The sequence below is a fragment of the Antechinus flavipes genome, chromosome 1, assembly GCF_016432865.1.
Source record: "Antechinus flavipes isolate AdamAnt ecotype Samford, QLD, Australia chromosome 1, AdamAnt_v2, whole genome shotgun sequence".
NCBI lineage: Eukaryota > Metazoa > Chordata > Mammalia > Dasyuromorphia > Dasyuridae > Antechinus > Antechinus flavipes.
In genome coordinates, this window is record NC_067398.1 from 706,265,080 (window position 1) to 706,282,198 (window position 17,119).

Below are 17,119 nucleotides of genomic sequence, written 5' to 3' on the forward strand. Positions count from 1 at the left end.
GGCCTGGGCTCCAGTCCCCCACGGCTGGTGACTCTCTTTACAGAGAGGGTAAGAAGCGGACTGATATCGAGTGACTCCTGCTGGTTCTTTTTTGGGGGTCTCTCCGGACCTTAGGGGTACAGATTCAGGAACTTTCTGGTCACTTGCATACGGGCGTCTGAAAATAGAATCTCGGGAAAAACCGAGCAAACGGGCGCCGAGGATTCTGGGGAATCCTATGCAAATGAGGGTGACGCTATAGACCAGCCCGCGCTGCTTGAGTTTAGTTTTACTTAACGCGTGCTGAGAGTTGAGCGTTGAGTTGGCCGCAGGGCAGGAAGTTGAGTGAGCAGTAGTTAGCCGGGCAGATAAGGACGGTTAGGGGTGATTGGAGAGGAGGAGGGACCATGAACTGCCATTATCTAGTTGGATTCAGAGGGTCGAGAGGATGTTGGAAAGGCTGCTCGTTGCAGAGAGCGGAGAGCGGAGGTGGGGAACGGCAGACATCCCGGGTAAGAACCCTCCTTCCCTGTCAGTTAGTCCCGCTTCCTTCCGCCCTCCCCGCCGCAGAAATAAAGTCACTTCCAACCAGCCCCAGCAATCGAAGCCTTCCCTCCATTCAACCCCACGCGCCCCCGGCCATGGAAAAGAAGCGAAGCGGCTTTATTCCTTCCCCCCCTCCCCAAACGGGCCGGAGTTTGGCAGCGCGCTCTGAACTGAGTGTAGCCGAAAAAGACATTCACACAATCACAGAATTTAAGACTCGGGAAGGAAGTGACGAGTTTATTTAAACCTAAGGATCTTATCGGACTAATAGAGATAAGAAAATTCAACTTCTCCCATTCCATCAGGATCCTTTTCAGGTCAGCAAACTCCGGAAATGCTATTTTCAGCGTGGTGTTTTCCTTAAATAATCTCTTGTGCAGGACTAACATTAAGATCAGAGCTACCTTTCATTCATTTCCCTTGCAAACTGAATTTCCCTGAAGTTGTAAATCACGGTTGACACAGCAACAGACAAAAAAAAAAAAAAAAAAAAAAAAACACCCAAGACTTCTAAACTGCTCGAAAAAAAAAAATCAAGCTTTTCTAAACTGCTCGAAAGGTTGCAAAACCTTATTAGAAAACACTGCATGACATAAAATATAAGTGAGAAACCGGTAGCTTTTTTCTTTCGAACCAGAAAGCTCAGTCTCCGTAGAGACTGTCAAAAATTGCCAATGCCGACTATATTTCAAGTCGTCATGGCGGGGTATTGGGAAAAGTTTTCAATTAGCAATAATCGCGCCTCGGTTAAACCTCATTGGCTACGATACTGCCACTGCGCAAAGCTAACGTGATTTCCCTCGAACCCATCGCCCACTAAAAAGTCGATAGCTGTACAATGTAGGCTGATTTTATCCTTTGGGACATGCACCCCCAAATAATTTATTTTACCTCAAAATGCACCCGTGTGCCATCCATTTCGCCGAAAGCTGGAGACTCTAATTGATGTTTGCACTTTTTAAGGACTTTTTAAACCCTAGGACAGTGAAGCAAAGCCTTATGGGGGAGGGAGCATGCTAATCAAGTTTCCCCGAGTGAGGGCACTCGGGGAAATGGGCCCATTGGAGGCTTGGAGGGAAGAGGCTATTGGCTGCCTTTGAAGAGAAGGCTAGGAGAGGGAGCTTTTGATCGATCGTGCAGTTGGGTCTATTGGAGTTTTCTCGCTTTCTTTTGGGGGTCCCTATTCCAGAGTTGGAGGGACCCTCTGAGAGGTCACTGAGTTCAGCCTTTCTATTTACTGAAGAGGCCCAGGGAGGTTTAGGGCATCCAGCGAGAAGGCATAAGAGCTGGGGTTTGAACCCAAGTTTGCTGACCCAGTCTTAACATTGTACCGCTACCCCACATCCTTAGGGACAATCAAGCAGTGGTCTAGAAGTTTTAGAACAATTTTGGCCTTTAAGAACTTAAAACCGCCCTAAAACTTTTGAATGCATCGCATGGTAAATTTTTAGTAATTCTTGGTTTTATAAGCAGTAGTATAATGTGGTAAAACTGAGCCCTGGAGCCGGAGTCAGCAGGAAAGCTGATCCTTAATCATGGGGCCTGGGAACAGTTCTTAACCGCTCACTGAACCTCAGTTTTCTCATCTGCAAGATAAGGATAATTGTAATTTGTCTATTTATCCCGTGGGGCTTTTTGAGACTGGAAAAAGGGATATTTGTTTAGATGATTTTGAAAAATTTTAAAGACACTTTCCTTCGCTTCATTCCAACAATCTGTAAATGGGGACAATAATATTTACTTTATATGGTTAGTATGAGGAAACCAGCTTCTGAACCTTAAAGAAACAATATAACTGTGAAATAGCGACAATAACTTTGGTTCATATTTCCCAGGGTTTCGAGGCTCTGGCCTTAGTTTCCTCTTTTGTAAAATGGGAATGTTAGCACCAGCTGAACAACCTACTTTGTAGGGTTATGAGGATTGAAAGAACAACCCTGGGAGGTTGGTTCTATATAATTACCTTCATTTTACAGAGGAGGAAACTGAGACAGGCAACAGTTAATGATTTGCCCAGGGACAGGCAGCTAATGAGTGCAGATCTGAACTCTGGACTAACTGACTGTAGATCCAATGCCAGACCCACCGTTCCACATCTGGTGTGCTCTGATTGCTAGACTTGTCTTAAAGAACAATACTTCCTGATCCAACCATTTTGGAGAGCAGTTTGGAACTGTGCCCAAAGGACTAGTAAACCATGTTCTACCCTTTGATCCAGCAGTGTCTCTACTGGGTCTTATCCCAAAAGGTCATTAAAAAAAGGGGAAAGGCCCACATGTGCAAAATTGTTTGGAGCAGCCCTTTTTGTAGCAGTAAGGAACTGGAAACAGTGGCTGCCCATCAGTTGGAGAATGGCTGACTGAATAAGTGATGGCATATGGATATTGTGGAATATTATTGTTCTATAAGAAAAGATTGGTAGAATGATTTCAGAAAAGCCTAGAGAGAGAGTTCTTAGATGAACTGATGCTAAGTGGAGTGAGCAGAAACAAGAGAACATTGTACACAGGAACAAGATCATGTGATGATCAGTTCTGATAGAATTGGCCTGAATCACCTTGTTTTTGGAAAGAGCCAATTCCAATATTCTTGTGATGGAGAGAGTCATCTGCTTCCAGAGAGAGGGGCTGTAGGGACTGAGTGTGAATCACAACATAGTATTTTCATCTTGTTGTTGTTGTTTGCTTGTTTTTTCTTATTTTTTCCTTTTTGATCTGAGTTTACTTGTACAGTGTGATAATTGTGGAAATATGTATACAAGAATTGCACATGTTTAACATATATTGATTATTTGCTGTCTAAGGGAGGGAGAAAATTTGGAACACAAAGTTTTGCAAGGGTGAATGCTGAGAACTAATTTTTGTATTTTGAAAATAAGCTATTATTAAAAAATCTTCCACATATAATATGTAAATGTAACATAATATAATATAATGTAGTGTAATGTAACATAATACAATATAATCCCGTATAATTTAATACAATATGATACAATATAATTAGTTTCAACATAATTCAGTATAAGATAAATGATATAATGTAGTATAAATAATATAACAATAATTCAGTATAACATAATACAATTCAATAGTATAATTCAATATGATAGGATACAAAACAATAACATATAGATCTTATCTTATCGTATAGTAAAATATAATCTGCACTACCAAGGACTGTGAAGAAATTTCTCTATGACCAAAGAGGATGGCCCTCAAGCAGGGGACAGCCCAAATCCCCAGAGCATACCTAGACTCTGCTACCCCAACATAAACCCAAACACTAGAAGCATTACGGTAGCAGAGAGGCGGGACGTGGTCGCCCACTGGCTTCTGGGAATTGTAGTTTTCCTGTCTCCTGTCACTCTCTAGGTTGCGGTTGACTACAACTCCCAGGAGGAAGTGAGCAGCCCGCCCTTCCTTGAGTGTCCGGTCCGTGCAGCCAGTGGTCTCCGGACAGTAGAAGGTGAGTGTGATTCTTGCTTTGGGAGGTGAAAGTGCCAGAGCTGCCCCCCGAAAAGGTGCTGATTTCTCTTAAGCAAGTGAAGCTGGGGCGCTTGGCCAGGGGCGGAGGGAGCCTGCCCCGCTAGATCTTGGGGTGCCAGAAAGTTGGGTGCTCTGCTCCCGAAGTTGTGGGACCCCGGAGCGCGGCTCTAGCAATCGGCACGTGAGGTCGAGCTCTGGGCAGAAGTGCCCGCCCCCGCCCCCACTGCCCAATCCCCTCCCCGGAGGCCGGGGACTGCCACCTTTTACCTCGTTTTACCCCTGGCCTTTCTCGTGGTACCCGCTGCAGCTTGATAGTTGACCTGCATAGGATTCGTAGGATCCTGCTTTTAGAATCGCCTCTTCCGTTTTATGGATGATGAACTGGCAGCTTGGAAGCACGTGAGAGGTCCAAGGTCACAGAAACACGAAGTGGACAGAGCCAGGATTCGGACGTAGAACCACGGACTCCAAGATCTACGCTCGTTTTGTTTTGTTTTTTCTTTTTGAAATATTTTATTTTTTCTCGATTTCATGTAAAAACAATTATTTTTTGAGTTCCAAATTATTTCCTTCCTTTTGCTCTCCCCCCACTCAGTGAGGAGGCAGCAGTTTGAAATAGGTTCTATCCCTGCGCAGTCAGCAAAACATTTTTCCATATTGATTATGTTGTGAAAGGAAAAATTTAAAAGTCTGCTTTGCTCTGCATTCAGACTCCATAGTTCTTTCCCTGCATGTGGATAGCAGCTTTCGTTCTTTAAAATGGTCCTGGATCATTGTATGGCTGAGAAAGAGCCAAGTCATTCACAGTCGGTCATCCCGCACTGTCGCTGTTGTTGTGTACAATTTTCTGGTTCTGCTCATTTCACTTGCATCAGTTCATAGAGAAGTCTTCCCAGGTTTTTGGGAGCATCTGCTCATCATTACAATACAATAGCGTACAGCACATCATTACATAGCATAGTGCTCTATCGGAATCATTGAGCATCACTTGGTCAGCCTTTCTCCAACTGATGTGCGTCCCGCAATTTCCAATTCTTTGCCACCACAAAAAAGGAGCTGCTATAAATATTTTGTGCATATACATTGCTCCCCCCCCCCCCCCAGTTTCTTTTCAAGAAAAAAAAAAAAACCACTATCTATTACTCCATATATTTTGGAAGTAGCAATCTTGAAATCAGGGATGATCCCTTAGCTATGCAGTACTGATGGGCTCTTCTCAGCCTTTTGTTCTTAAATAGGTCTTTTGTTCTAATGGACTTTCAATTACAGTCCCTCTCACTTGGAGGGGGGGGGGTCTCTAGAACCTCCATTTTTACTTATCCAATCAGAAAGCCAAGTTATATCAGTCCCCTCCTCCCAGGTTATATTACCCCTCTAAAAGATTTCCTCTACATGAGCTAGGTAGGATCTGGGCTAATTCATTTTTAGGACTAGCCCACTCTAGGGGACTGTCATTTGATGGCATCTTTCTCCTTGTTATAACTAACTCTTTTAGGGTGCTAAATCTCTTTTAGTATTAGCCTATCCGTCGATGGTATATTATTCTTCCCCTGACAACACTCTTTTGGAGTTAGTCTGCTAAATTTGTCTGTGGATTTAGCCCTATAGTCAATGGGGTACTCCCATCTCATGGCATCTTCCTTTTAATGACTTCTTCCCACTAGGGAACTATGTGAAAAATGAATGGCATTTTGGTTTCCATTTATGAAAATCAAATTGGACAAATGAAACTTAAATTAGAAAATGGAAACTTACAAGGACATCAAAGAATAATCGAGGGTGGAAGTTATTTTCCTCCCCAAAGAGTGTAAGTTCCTGGGAGCAGGGACTGGCTAGGTAATGAGGAATGGAGATTCAAGTCATATAATTTCTGTAACATTCAATTAATGGGGAATCGGGAAAATGCTGCCCCTGGAGTTTCAAAAATGTATCTACTCACCTAGGCACCCATTCTTGCAAGAATGTAAGTTCTTTCCTGCATTCATCAGAGTCAGTGGAGTTCTTGGGAAGATATTGTGTTTCTTACAACTATATTTTAATATAATTGTAATCCTTTGTAATTCTGAATATCTATTTTATGCATTTAAAACATGCTTTGACTGCCCATGTATAACCTATATGGAATTGTTTGCTTTCTCAATGAAATGGGGTGGGAAAGGAGGAAGGAAAAGAAGCTGGAACACAAGTTTTTGTTGTTGTTGTTTTTTTTGCTAAGGCAATTGGGGTTAAGTGACTTGCCCAGGGTCACACAGCTAGACCGTGTTAAGTGTCTGAGACCAAATTTGAACTCTGGTCCTCCTAACTTCAGAGCTGGTCTCTATCCACTGAGCTACCTAACTGCCCCTGAAACAAAGTTTTTAAAATAAATATTAAAATTGGTTTCTCTGTTTGTCAGTAATAACAAACTTATTACTATTATTAGACAATCTAAGTCATAGAATTCAATAATGGGGTATAACTAACTCTGCCTCTAAGCCATAGAAGACCACTTAAGACCACTCCTCCTTGAGTTCTACCTCTAAGCCATAAAATAAGCATATCAGTGATATGAAGCACCTGATCTTTCTAAATTTTTCCTATAAATTTATTTTCTTGCTCTTGGTTCTTGGCTAAATTCTTTTGGGACTTAGCCCGCTTCAATTGGTGAACTTTGCCCCTTGACTTGGGGGGGGGGGGATTGTTTTTACATGTAATTGGGGGGAAATAAAATAATAAATGCAGGAAAAAAACATTATGCTTGAGGTAGCCATAGAGTCCAGGACACACAACTTTTAAGAACCCCTGGCTAAACAGATATAAGGTGTCCCAAAAGTCTCAGTGCAGTGTTGAGCTTTTAAAGCTTAAGACTGCATGAAGACTTTTAGGATACTCTCTATATATCTCTACACATATTTACATTGTTACATATATATATTCTAAAATTACTACAACATAAATATTGAATATGTATAATATATATTAGATCAAGTAATCAATCAGCCAACAAGCCCCTATTGTGTGCCAGGGACACAAAGAAAGGCAAAAGACACTCAGTGCTCTCAAGAAGCTTACTGTCTAATTGGAGAAACATCATGCATATGAAATTATATTCAGGATAAAATGGAGCTCATCAGCAGAGGGATGGTTTTCTTAATCTCAGCTCCAGTGACAGAATCCTATTTGTCCTGCATTTAAAAGGAATAGGTAGCTATAAAATAATGAAAAGCAAATTGTTCTTGATGAGATGAGCCGAATCCTTTTAAAAAAGTTGCCCCCCCCTTTTTTAATAGCTTTTTATTTACAAGATATATGCATGGGTAATTTTACAGCATTGACAATTGCCAAACCTTTTGTTCCAATTTTTCCCTTCCTTCCCATCCCCTCCCCTAGATGCAGGATGACCAATACATGTTAAATATGTTAAAGTATAAATTAAATACAAAATAAGTCTACATGTCCAAACAATTATTTTGCTGTACAAAAAGAATCAGCCTCTGAAATATTGTACAATTAGCCTGTGAAGGAAATTCAAAAATGCAGGCGAAAGTTGCCCCTCTTAAAAAAAATTCAGAACCAAAGGAATTGTCCACCCTCCTCTTGCCCCCTTTCAGGCATAGGATGTGATAGAAAGCTACACATGTGAGAAGTGCCCAACTTCAGATCTAGTGATGAGAAAGAACAGAAATTCTTCAAACAGGTGCTGTCATCTCCTTTTTGACCTTGTGTTTTGCTGCCTTGTCCTCAGTGCTTAGCTTGTGTCCATGGACACATAATAAATGTTTATCAATTCCTTGATTTCTCCAGAATATTTTCAGCTTTTAAACTCTAAAGGATTTGTCTAGGATGAACGCGATCTTGGGCACTGAGGCTTGCAATAGTAAGACTACAAGTAGCTAAAATTCATGTCTGTTCACTAGGATACCTCTTCAAAGTTGTGAAACTGCCAATACTTTAAAAAACTAATAATCTTATTTTCTTTTAGCATCTAAATTTCCTACATCCCTTTCTTATCCTTCCAAAGAGTCATCCCTTATAACAAACAATAAAAAATAAAGAACAACAAAAGAAAAACTGCAAAATTAACTAAGGAAATTCATTTTTTAATATAAAAATTTGTATTTTTTGCTGTCTTTCTTACATTAACTAAATATTCCTCTGTATCCCTTCCTTTCTTTTTCTCTAAGAGTCATCCCTTATAATATATATATAAAACACAACAGAGAATTCTTTTAAAAGTGGAGGGAAAAGGAAGGAAAAAAACAGTAAACTGATTATTGCAGAGAAATTTCATTTTGTTTTTTAAAATAAATTTTCACTGCTACTTAATGTTTTTCCACTTCCTTTATTTCTACCTGTTTTTCTGCCTTCCCTTTCTTCCCTGTCCTCCCCCTCCTTAGTGTGTGCTTGTTAAATTTCAACTGTATTCCTTTTGGTGAGATGGAGAACTACCAGGTCTTCCCATCTGACACCCCTGCACTGTCTTCTGACCGCTTTGTGGTCTTCACGACCCTTGAATCTTGGCATGGAAGCTTCCCCTCATCCCCCATTAATTACTTTGAGGATTTTCTCCTAGAGGACTTCCTTTTATGTACTATCTCTCCCAATAAGACAATAAGCTCCTTGACGATAGAGCTTTTTCTATTTTGTTTCCCTAGCTATTAGTAGAATATTTGGTGAACAGTAAGCACTTAATACTTTTTTGTTCATCCAACCATTCATCATATGTCATTTTAGCCAAAATTTATAACTCATTCAATTTGAGTTAAAAGGTAACTTTTTCCTATGGATCCCCTTTGTGTGGACTTGGTAGGCATCTTGATTCTATTAGTAAAATGTCTCTGAATCTCCAAGGAGGGTGATTTTTTTCTGGGAAGTTTTCCCCTTCCCAGTCTTGAGATAGCTCAAGACTCAAAAAAGTCTCTTCCTAGTTGGGATACTTTGGCCCTTCCTTACGTCTACTCATTCCCACGACTTAAATTTATGGGTTTATTTTGGACCTTGTAACCCTTGTTTACTTCTATTTTTTGTTCTTAGGAGGTAGAGTTAGGAGGGGCCTTAATCTAACCCTCTCAATTTATAGAGGAAATGGAGGCTTCAGAAGCTCCATGACTGTTTCAAGGTCCCACAGGTTACAAGAAGCAGAGCTGGTGTTTGAATATGTCAGCCAACAGTCCTGACGCCAAAAGACCGAGTGGTTTTATTACAAGAGGAATTAGAAAGGCATGCACGCTGGCTCCTCTCTTGTACAAAGTACAAAGAGGGCCAATGAAAGGCAAGGCCTTGGGTATTTAAAGGTTAAATCAGGATCTCGACAAGGGCAATCCCCTTCCCAAATGGGAAAGGGAGTAGAAGGAGAGGGGACTGTGGCAGGTCCTGTCTCCATACTCAGTGGTTATTCAATTATACCAGAAGTTCCCAATCTGGAGACACATGTCATCCTCCAGGGGCATGAGAAGCTTATCAAGGGAGTATGAACCAGTTATGAATGTTAATTAATGCCCATTTTATGATATGTATAGACATCGTAAACTAGAATTTATTACCTTTCATATGGATTAAAGCTTACAAATAACATTTATAATGTGCCTACTATGTGCCATGCTTTACAAATATCATCTCATTTGATCCCCACAACAACCCTAAGAAGGTAGGTGCTATGATACAGTTGAAGAAACTGAGGCACAGTGACTTGTCACATAGACAGTAAATTTCTGAGGCTGTATTTGAATTCCAAGCATACCCTTCTAGTCCCTGAATTAACTCAATACTTCAGGTTATAGGAAGGTCTACTGAAGTCCAAGGGGCATGATTGAGCACCTTTCCGTGCCATCATTTTCTGTGACAGGATTTCACTTTTGACACAAGAAGGTGATTGATTTGAGTTGTCTACTGCTTTTCTTTCCATCATACGTTCGATTTCCCCCATACATCTTTACAAATTTTTTATGAATGAGATAGGTCCAGAGAGAATAGAAAACAGTTTCATTTTTCTTTCTTTAAAAAGTTATTTACTTCTATATTTTTTCTTTAGATCACCTAATTTTCCAATGTATCCCTCTCCCAATACAGAAGTAATAGATAAAAAAAAAAAGAGAGAGAAAAAAAAATTCAGCAAAACTAAACAATACAATCAACTAATAAAAGATACAGCATTTCCATACCCATAGTCCCTTACCTCAGCCAAGAACATTGGAGGCTGAATTCTCATTTTTCTTATTCAGGGACAAATTTGGTCATAGTAATTACGCAGTTTTTGCTTCAAGTTTTTTCTTTTTGTCCTTTCCAATGATAGTTTTGTAGTTTCTGCGTATAATGTTTCATTTTTCTTTCAAGCAAAATGTTTTAGCTTTTCCTTGCATTTCTATTTTTTCCTTCCTTTTCCCTTCCATTATAAGTTCTTTTGCCTCTTTTTTGTATCTCCAGTGCTTATTAGCATGTTGCCTGGCACTTATTACATATTTATTCATTGATTTATTTGTTAAATTCATTATTATTTTACTTAAATTTTTTTTCAGTTTAATTCTTTGTCTCCATTTGACCAAATGATTGATTTCAATATTTCATCCGACAGCCCGGGCACATTTTTACCCTCCCACTTTGTCTGATCATTTGTATTTGAGACTGTTTTCTGTATTCTTCCTTTCCCTAGAATGAGAATGAGCCCTCTGTGTAGTTTCACCCCTCGCCTCCTGCACCCCCGGGGCTCCCACACAGCAGTGGGCACCTTCGTACCACCATGTCCTCCCCTGGACCCAGAGAAAGTCAAGGAGCTGCAGCGCTTCATCTTGCTTTCCAAAAGGCTCCTGGTAATAACGGGAGCTGGAGTCTCCACCGAGTCAGGCATCCCCGACTACAGATCCGAAAAGGTGGGGCTCTACGCCCGGACGGACCGGCGCCCTATCCAACACGTGGACTTTGTCCGAAGTGCTAAAATCCGCCAGCGCTACTGGGCGAGAAATTTTGTCGGGTGGCCCCAGTTCTCGTCTCACCAGCCTAACGCAGCACATCTGACCCTGAGCAGCTGGGAGAGACTTGGGAAGCTCTACTGGCTGGTGACCCAAAATGTGGATGCTCTGCACACCAAGGCGGGGAGTCGGCGCCTGACAGAGCTCCATGGCTGCATGCACAGGTGAACCTCGGTGTGGGCGCGGGACCTCCGCCACATCGTTAGAGAGCTGCCTAGAGCTTTTGCTGGGAGATTTAAGAGGGTTAGAGAGGCAGACTGTATCAGTGGAGGAACGTGCACTCAGGGTTCACTGGCTCTGGACACATGTGCTTCCTGTGGTTCGCTCCGATTCACTTTTATGCTGTTCTCAAGCCTTGATTCTCGGTCCCTTTGTCCTCTCATTGTTCATTCATTTCCAAACGGCAGCCCCGGTGTAACCCCGACATCCATGTTCTCTGCTCCTACCCTGAGGACAGAGCCTGGACTAAAGAACCTTGGGTAGAGATCGCTCATTCAGGACATTTGGCACTGAAAAGGGGAGACATGGAATGGTAGCTAAATGGGGCATATAGGAAAGTGACATTTTTCCTCCTGCTAAAAACAAGTTGGAAACTGTTGGGATGGGAATGACTGGGAGAGAAAACCGTGATTGTGGAGATGCTGAAAACTTGAGTGAATGAGCTTCTTACAGCGATCCTGACCTCCAAAGCTATAACTAGACTGAGGTCAAAGGGACTGCTGGGTGGGGAGAGCCTCTGTCAGGGTCACATTGTCACGGTGTTCCTCTTCCGGGGCTGCTTTTTCCCCAACCTCCACAGGGTTCTTCTCTTAAGAGACTGTCTCCTGGGTCAGTGTGGGGCATTTCTTCCAGAACCACATTTCCATCTAGTTGGTGAACGTCCCAAAGGGGTATCTCCAAGTTTCCTTTTCCTGTCTCACATGTAGGGTTCTTTGTTTGCATTGTGGAGTGCAGACTCCCCGGCAGGCCCTGCAGGACCGATTTGAAGCCCTGAACGCCACCTGGGAAGCCAAGGCCCACGGCGTGGCCCCCGACGGCGACGTCTTCCTGACTGAGGACCAGGTACGAAGCTTCCAAGTTCCATCCTGCGCCAAGTGTGGAGGTCCTCTGAAACCGGATGTTGTTTTCTTTGGGGACACGGTGAATCATGATAAGGTGGATTTCGTGCACATGCGTGTGAAGGAAGCCGACGCCATTCTGGTGGTAGGATCTTCCTTGCAGGTACCTTGTGTCTCCCCCTGGTTCGGTCAGAGGGGGATCTGTCTGTCCACTGGATGGGAGAGCTCACAAGGGTTTGGCTGAAAGGTAATTGATCTGGTTTGTCTATTTTTCTGAAGCTAGCTGGATGACGTCATTGTCAGCTGTCCCCTCTGCACCCTTTTTTCTCACGCAGGTATACTCTGGCTACAAGTTCATTCTCGCAGCCCATGAGAAGAAACTACCCATTGCAATACTGAACATTGGGCCCACGAGGTCAGACCAGTTCGCCTGCCTGAAGCTGGATTTCCGATGCGCAGAGCTCCTGCCTTTAATAGCCCCGCAGTGATTGGGGCTCAAGGCTCCTAAAACCAAAGGAGGACTTTACTGGACCTGAGCTGCTAAAGGTAAAACCTTTTATAGGGACTAAGCCTGGATCGAGGACTTTAACTCTATAAGTTAAGTGGAGTAATAATCACAGAATGAGATAGTGCAGCGTAGTAGACTGAGATTGGACTTAGGTTCACATAGTCAAGATCCTGGCAGCAAATAATGCACCAGGCCTGGAGTCAGGAAAACGTGAATTCAAATCCAGCCTCGGATACTTCTTAGCTAGGTGACCCTGGGCAAGTCACTTTACCCTGTTTGCCTCGTTTCCTCATATTTAAAATAAGCTAGAGAAGGAAATGGCAAACCAGCCCTGTATCTCTGCCAAGAAAATCCAAATAAGGTCATAAAGAGCTGAATACAAGTGAACAAAAAAATAACAGGCAAGATCCACAGCCTTTCTAAGGTGTCTGGTCACTCGGGATCTAGGGTCAGTGAAAAGTGATATCTGATCTCAGCAATGGACCGCATCAGGCTTCTCCTCTTCTCAAGTTTTCTTATTTAAGAAGTTATACCTGTGAAGTGCCTTGTACTTCTATGATCTATGGGCCTATTATCTTGTGTCATTTTTTTTTTGTTGTTGTTTTCCCAATATATTTTTATTTCATTAAATATCTCTCAATTACATGTAAAATATTTTAATGCTTCAAAATTTTTAAATTTTAAATTCTCGCCCTTCCCTCCCCCCTCCTTGAGAAGATGAGCACTTTGATATAGTGAAATTGTGCAGAACATATTTCCATATCAGTCATGTTGCAAAGGAAAGTGCAACAAACAAGAAAATAAAGTAAAAAAAGTAAACTTCAATCTGCATTCGGACTCCCTCCGGTCTTTTTCTGAAGATAGAGCATTTTTCAGAAGTCCTTTGAAACTGTCTTGGATCATTGTATTGGTCAGAGTAGCCAGGTCATTCACAGTTGATGTTCATTACAATGTTGCTGTTACTGTGCACACTGTTTTGCTGGTTCTGCTCATTTTACTTTGCATCAGTTTATGTGATTCTTCTGAGGTTTTTCTGAAATTATCCTGCTCATCATTTCTTATCACACAACAGTGTACCATTATCCATTGTCCAGTTTAGTTACCTCAATTTACAATTCTTTGCCATCCCCCACACACACAAAGCTGCTATATAGTTTTTCCCCCCAAAATCTCTTATAGATACAGAACTAGTAACTGCTGTGTCAAAGGATAGGCACATTTTTATAACCCTTTGGGCAGAGTTCCAAACTATTCCCCAGAATGGATGGATTTACAACTTCACCAACAATGTATTAGTGTTCCAATTTTCCCACATCTTCTTCAACATTTATCATTTTCCCTTTCTGCCGTGTTAGCCAATCTCATAGGTGTGAAATGGTACCTCAGAGTTGTTTTAATTTATATTTCTCTAATTAGTAGTGATTGAAAATATTTTTTTCATATGACTATAGATAGCTTTGACTTCTTTTTCCGACTGCCTATTCATATCCTTTGACTATTTACCAGTTGGGAAATGATTTGTACTCTTACAGATTTGATTCATTTCTCTACGTATTTGAGAAATGAGGGCTTTATCAGAGAAACTTGCTTTAAATTGCTTCCTCCAGTTTCCTGCTTTCCTTCTAATCTTGGCAGCATTGATTTTGTTGTGCAAAACTTTTTAAATTTAATGTAATCAAAATTATCCATTTTGCTATCTCTTGTTTGGTCATCAGTGCTTCCCTTATCCATAGATTTGTCAGGCAAATTATTCCATGCTCCCCTAATTTTCACCTTTATGTCTAAATTAAGTATCTATTTTTGATATACAGTATACAGTATAATATGTACTTATACCATATAAGATATTGGTTTAAACCCAGTTTCTGCCAAACTGCTTTCCAGTTTTCTCAGCAATTTTTATCAAAAAGTGATTTTTAACCCAAAGTTTAGGTCTAGAGTTTATTAAACTCCAGATGATGTAGTCATTTACTATAGTGCCTATTGTATTTAACTTATTCCCAATTCATTTTCTTGGCCAATACCAATGATTACTAATTTGTGATACAGTGTGAGATCTGGGAGTGTTAGGCCTCATGATATTTATCTATTAAATCTGAGTTAGGCTGCAATCTATAAAAGTGGAGAGTGTTTCCCCTCCTGGGAATTTCCAGGGATGAGGAAATGACAGAATCCTTTGAATTTTCCCATGTTGACAGAGAAACAATTCTAGATTTTCCTAAACTCTTAAGGCACATTTCAGTTTTTAAATCTAATAGGGTTTTTTCTCCCACATATACTAGATTTTTCAGGCCACGGTAGATAAAAAACTATTTAATCTAGGTAGTGTGCATATATATATTTGCGTCTGACTTAATATACTCTGAGGTTAGCAATAACAAGGTAATTATTCAGTGGCTTCCAAGGACCCTTCTGAATTTAAATTTGTGACCCTGTGATGCTATTCACAGATCCCAACTCCCCCTGTTTCTTCTCTTTTCAGAATACTTACAAGATGTCCTTCCCACCCTACTCTTACTGTCCAGACCTACCTCAAAATGGCAGATGCTGTTTCTCAGCCAGTAGAGGGCACACATGACCAGATTCATCCATCCCAGCATCTTGCTTTGGAACCGGGGGGCCAGTGTCCAATTGTGCAGCCGTATTTCCTGCCAGTGACTTGGAAATTGCACATTGTTTGGAGAACGGGCACCGAGGAACATCTCTGCTCCAACGGCAGCTTTATTTAAGGTGGACAACGCTGGTTTCAAGCAGCACCTCCTTCTCAGAGCTGACCTGCTCATTCTGGGTTGGTGACGGTCCTAGTACAGAAGCCAGAGAGGTGTCCATGGGAATTTGGGTGCCCTTTGAGGAAAGGGGAGGATGAAACACTAATTTACTTTTATTAAAGTTATTTTTAACAGTACTATTTCCATCAATCAATAAACATTTTTAAAATACCTTTAAGAAAACAAATGAATAGATTTCCTATGGGCAGGGCAAGTAGTGATTTAGATGAATTTTTATTAAACAAGGAATCATGGGAGACTTCTTTTCTTCAGCACACCAGGTGCAGGGTGTGTGACACACATACACACATGGAATTGTATTCTATTTCAGTCGTTAACAACAGAAGGAGAGTTTGTGGTGGAAATCTCCAGAGATTTCTCTTTGGTCTCAGAGACCAGGGCCAACCACCTGCCTTAAAGCCCAAATTGTAGGAGAAACGGTGAAATTCCACTTGTGGATTGTGGAACCAATGAACGTTCATTGTTTTGAACTTGTTCTGTTACGGAGAATCAGTAGGTACACCTCAGGCTTTCTAAACAATCTAATCAGCAAAGGAAAAAGAATGAGAGAATCACAGCTCTCTAAATGGAAGTCCTCTGTCTGAAATTAGGGCAGGCAATATGAGCTCACTGAACACATACCTGGAAAACAAACAGGCCTTTACTGAGATCCCCAGATTTTTGGAAATATACTGAACTTTGTCACCTGAACAGATGATAACTCTCTGAGTACCCATGTGAAGGGCACTTGTTGGCAAACCCCGGTGTAGCCAGGTCGAAGCTGGGGAAGGTAAGGGAACGTTGAACCTGGAATGATTGTGCAATGAATGCATGAGAGCAAAATAATTAGAAACTGGTACTCCTGAGTCCCTCTACTGTTCTTGGGCCAGAGAAAATAAAACTGTTTTCTTTCTACTTCGTTATCTGCAGAATATTATTTAAAAAAAAAAAAAAAAAAACCTCCAGCTTAGATTTCTGATATTTAGAAGAAAGAGCCAGTAATTTAAAACTGGCCAACAGGGATCAACCTTGGGTTGCTAAAAGGTGAATCTAGTGCAGGGCTGCCCAGAAAATAGAATTGCCAGGGAGATCAGGCGGGCACAACATCCTGAGGGCTGGCCCTCTGTGTTACAAAATGTGGAGCCTGAGAACCAGAGGTTTATTGGCTCTGTTGGATGTCTCATCCTGAAATGAAATACACACACACACACACATATGTAAATACATATTTGAATCAACAACAAAACATTCTGGTACAAACATGTAAAGTCAAGCAAAAAAACACACCAAAAAAATCCAATTAGCCACAGTCAGTGGATTCATTCACATCTAACTCTTCATGATACCCTTTCGAGTGTTACATTTTTTTTTGTCAGAGATACTGGAGTGATTCACCATTTCCTTTTCCAGTCCATTTGACAGATGAGAAAACTGAGACAAACAAGATGAGGTAATTTTTTCCCCAGGGTCCCCCAGCCAGTAAGAGTCAGGCCAGATTTTAACTCAGGAAAATGAGTTTTCCTGACTCCAGGCCCAGAGCTCTACTCACTGCTCACCCCTTTGCAAAAGTCTCAATTGGCACTCTTGAGTCCTAATGCCTCTCGGTCAGGAGGTGGGTAGTATGTTTCATCACAAGCGATGGAGTTCTTTTGAAAGAAGAGTCCATCAGCTTACAAACACTTATTAAATGCTTACTAGGTGCCAGTCACTGGGTAAGCTCTGGGCCATCAGAAAGAAGGCATTTGCTGAGGCTGATAAATCCCGCATGGCTCTCAGCCCAAACCCATCAGGGGCGTCTCTTAGCACTGACATGTGGCAGTCTGGATCCCAC

The 17,119-nt window shown here is 41.4% G+C and overlaps 1 protein-coding gene and 1 non-coding gene across 5 annotated transcripts; one reads left to right on the top strand and one right to left on the bottom strand.

Annotated features, from left to right (window-relative positions):
* Positions 1-3: 3 nt before the first annotated feature.
* On the top strand, positions 4-16,203 carry SIRT4 (sirtuin 4). Of its 4 annotated transcripts, none has more exons than XM_051972931.1 (6): positions 9-491; positions 3,897-3,990; positions 10,639-11,118; positions 11,881-12,157; positions 12,348-12,558; positions 15,003-16,203. In XM_051972931.1, exons 3-5 carry the CDS (start codon positions 10,640-10,642, stop codon positions 12,498-12,500), a joined length of 909 nt encoding a protein of 302 aa, XP_051828891.1. In that variant the 5' UTR covers positions 9-491; positions 3,897-3,990; position 10,639; the 3' UTR covers positions 12,501-12,558; positions 15,003-16,203. The 4 variants fall into 4 exon arrangements, with proteins under 4 accessions (XP_051828890.1, XP_051828891.1, XP_051828889.1 ...); XM_051972929.1 differs by having other exon boundaries at positions 10-491; positions 11,881-12,175; XM_051972932.1 differs by having other exon boundaries at positions 21-491; positions 11,881-12,016.
* On the bottom strand, positions 1,172-1,312 carry LOC127546159 (U4 spliceosomal RNA). Its single transcript, XR_007950001.1, has one exon. It is a non-coding gene; the product is annotated as a U4 spliceosomal RNA (small nuclear RNA).
* Positions 16,204-17,119: the final 916 nt, after the last annotated feature.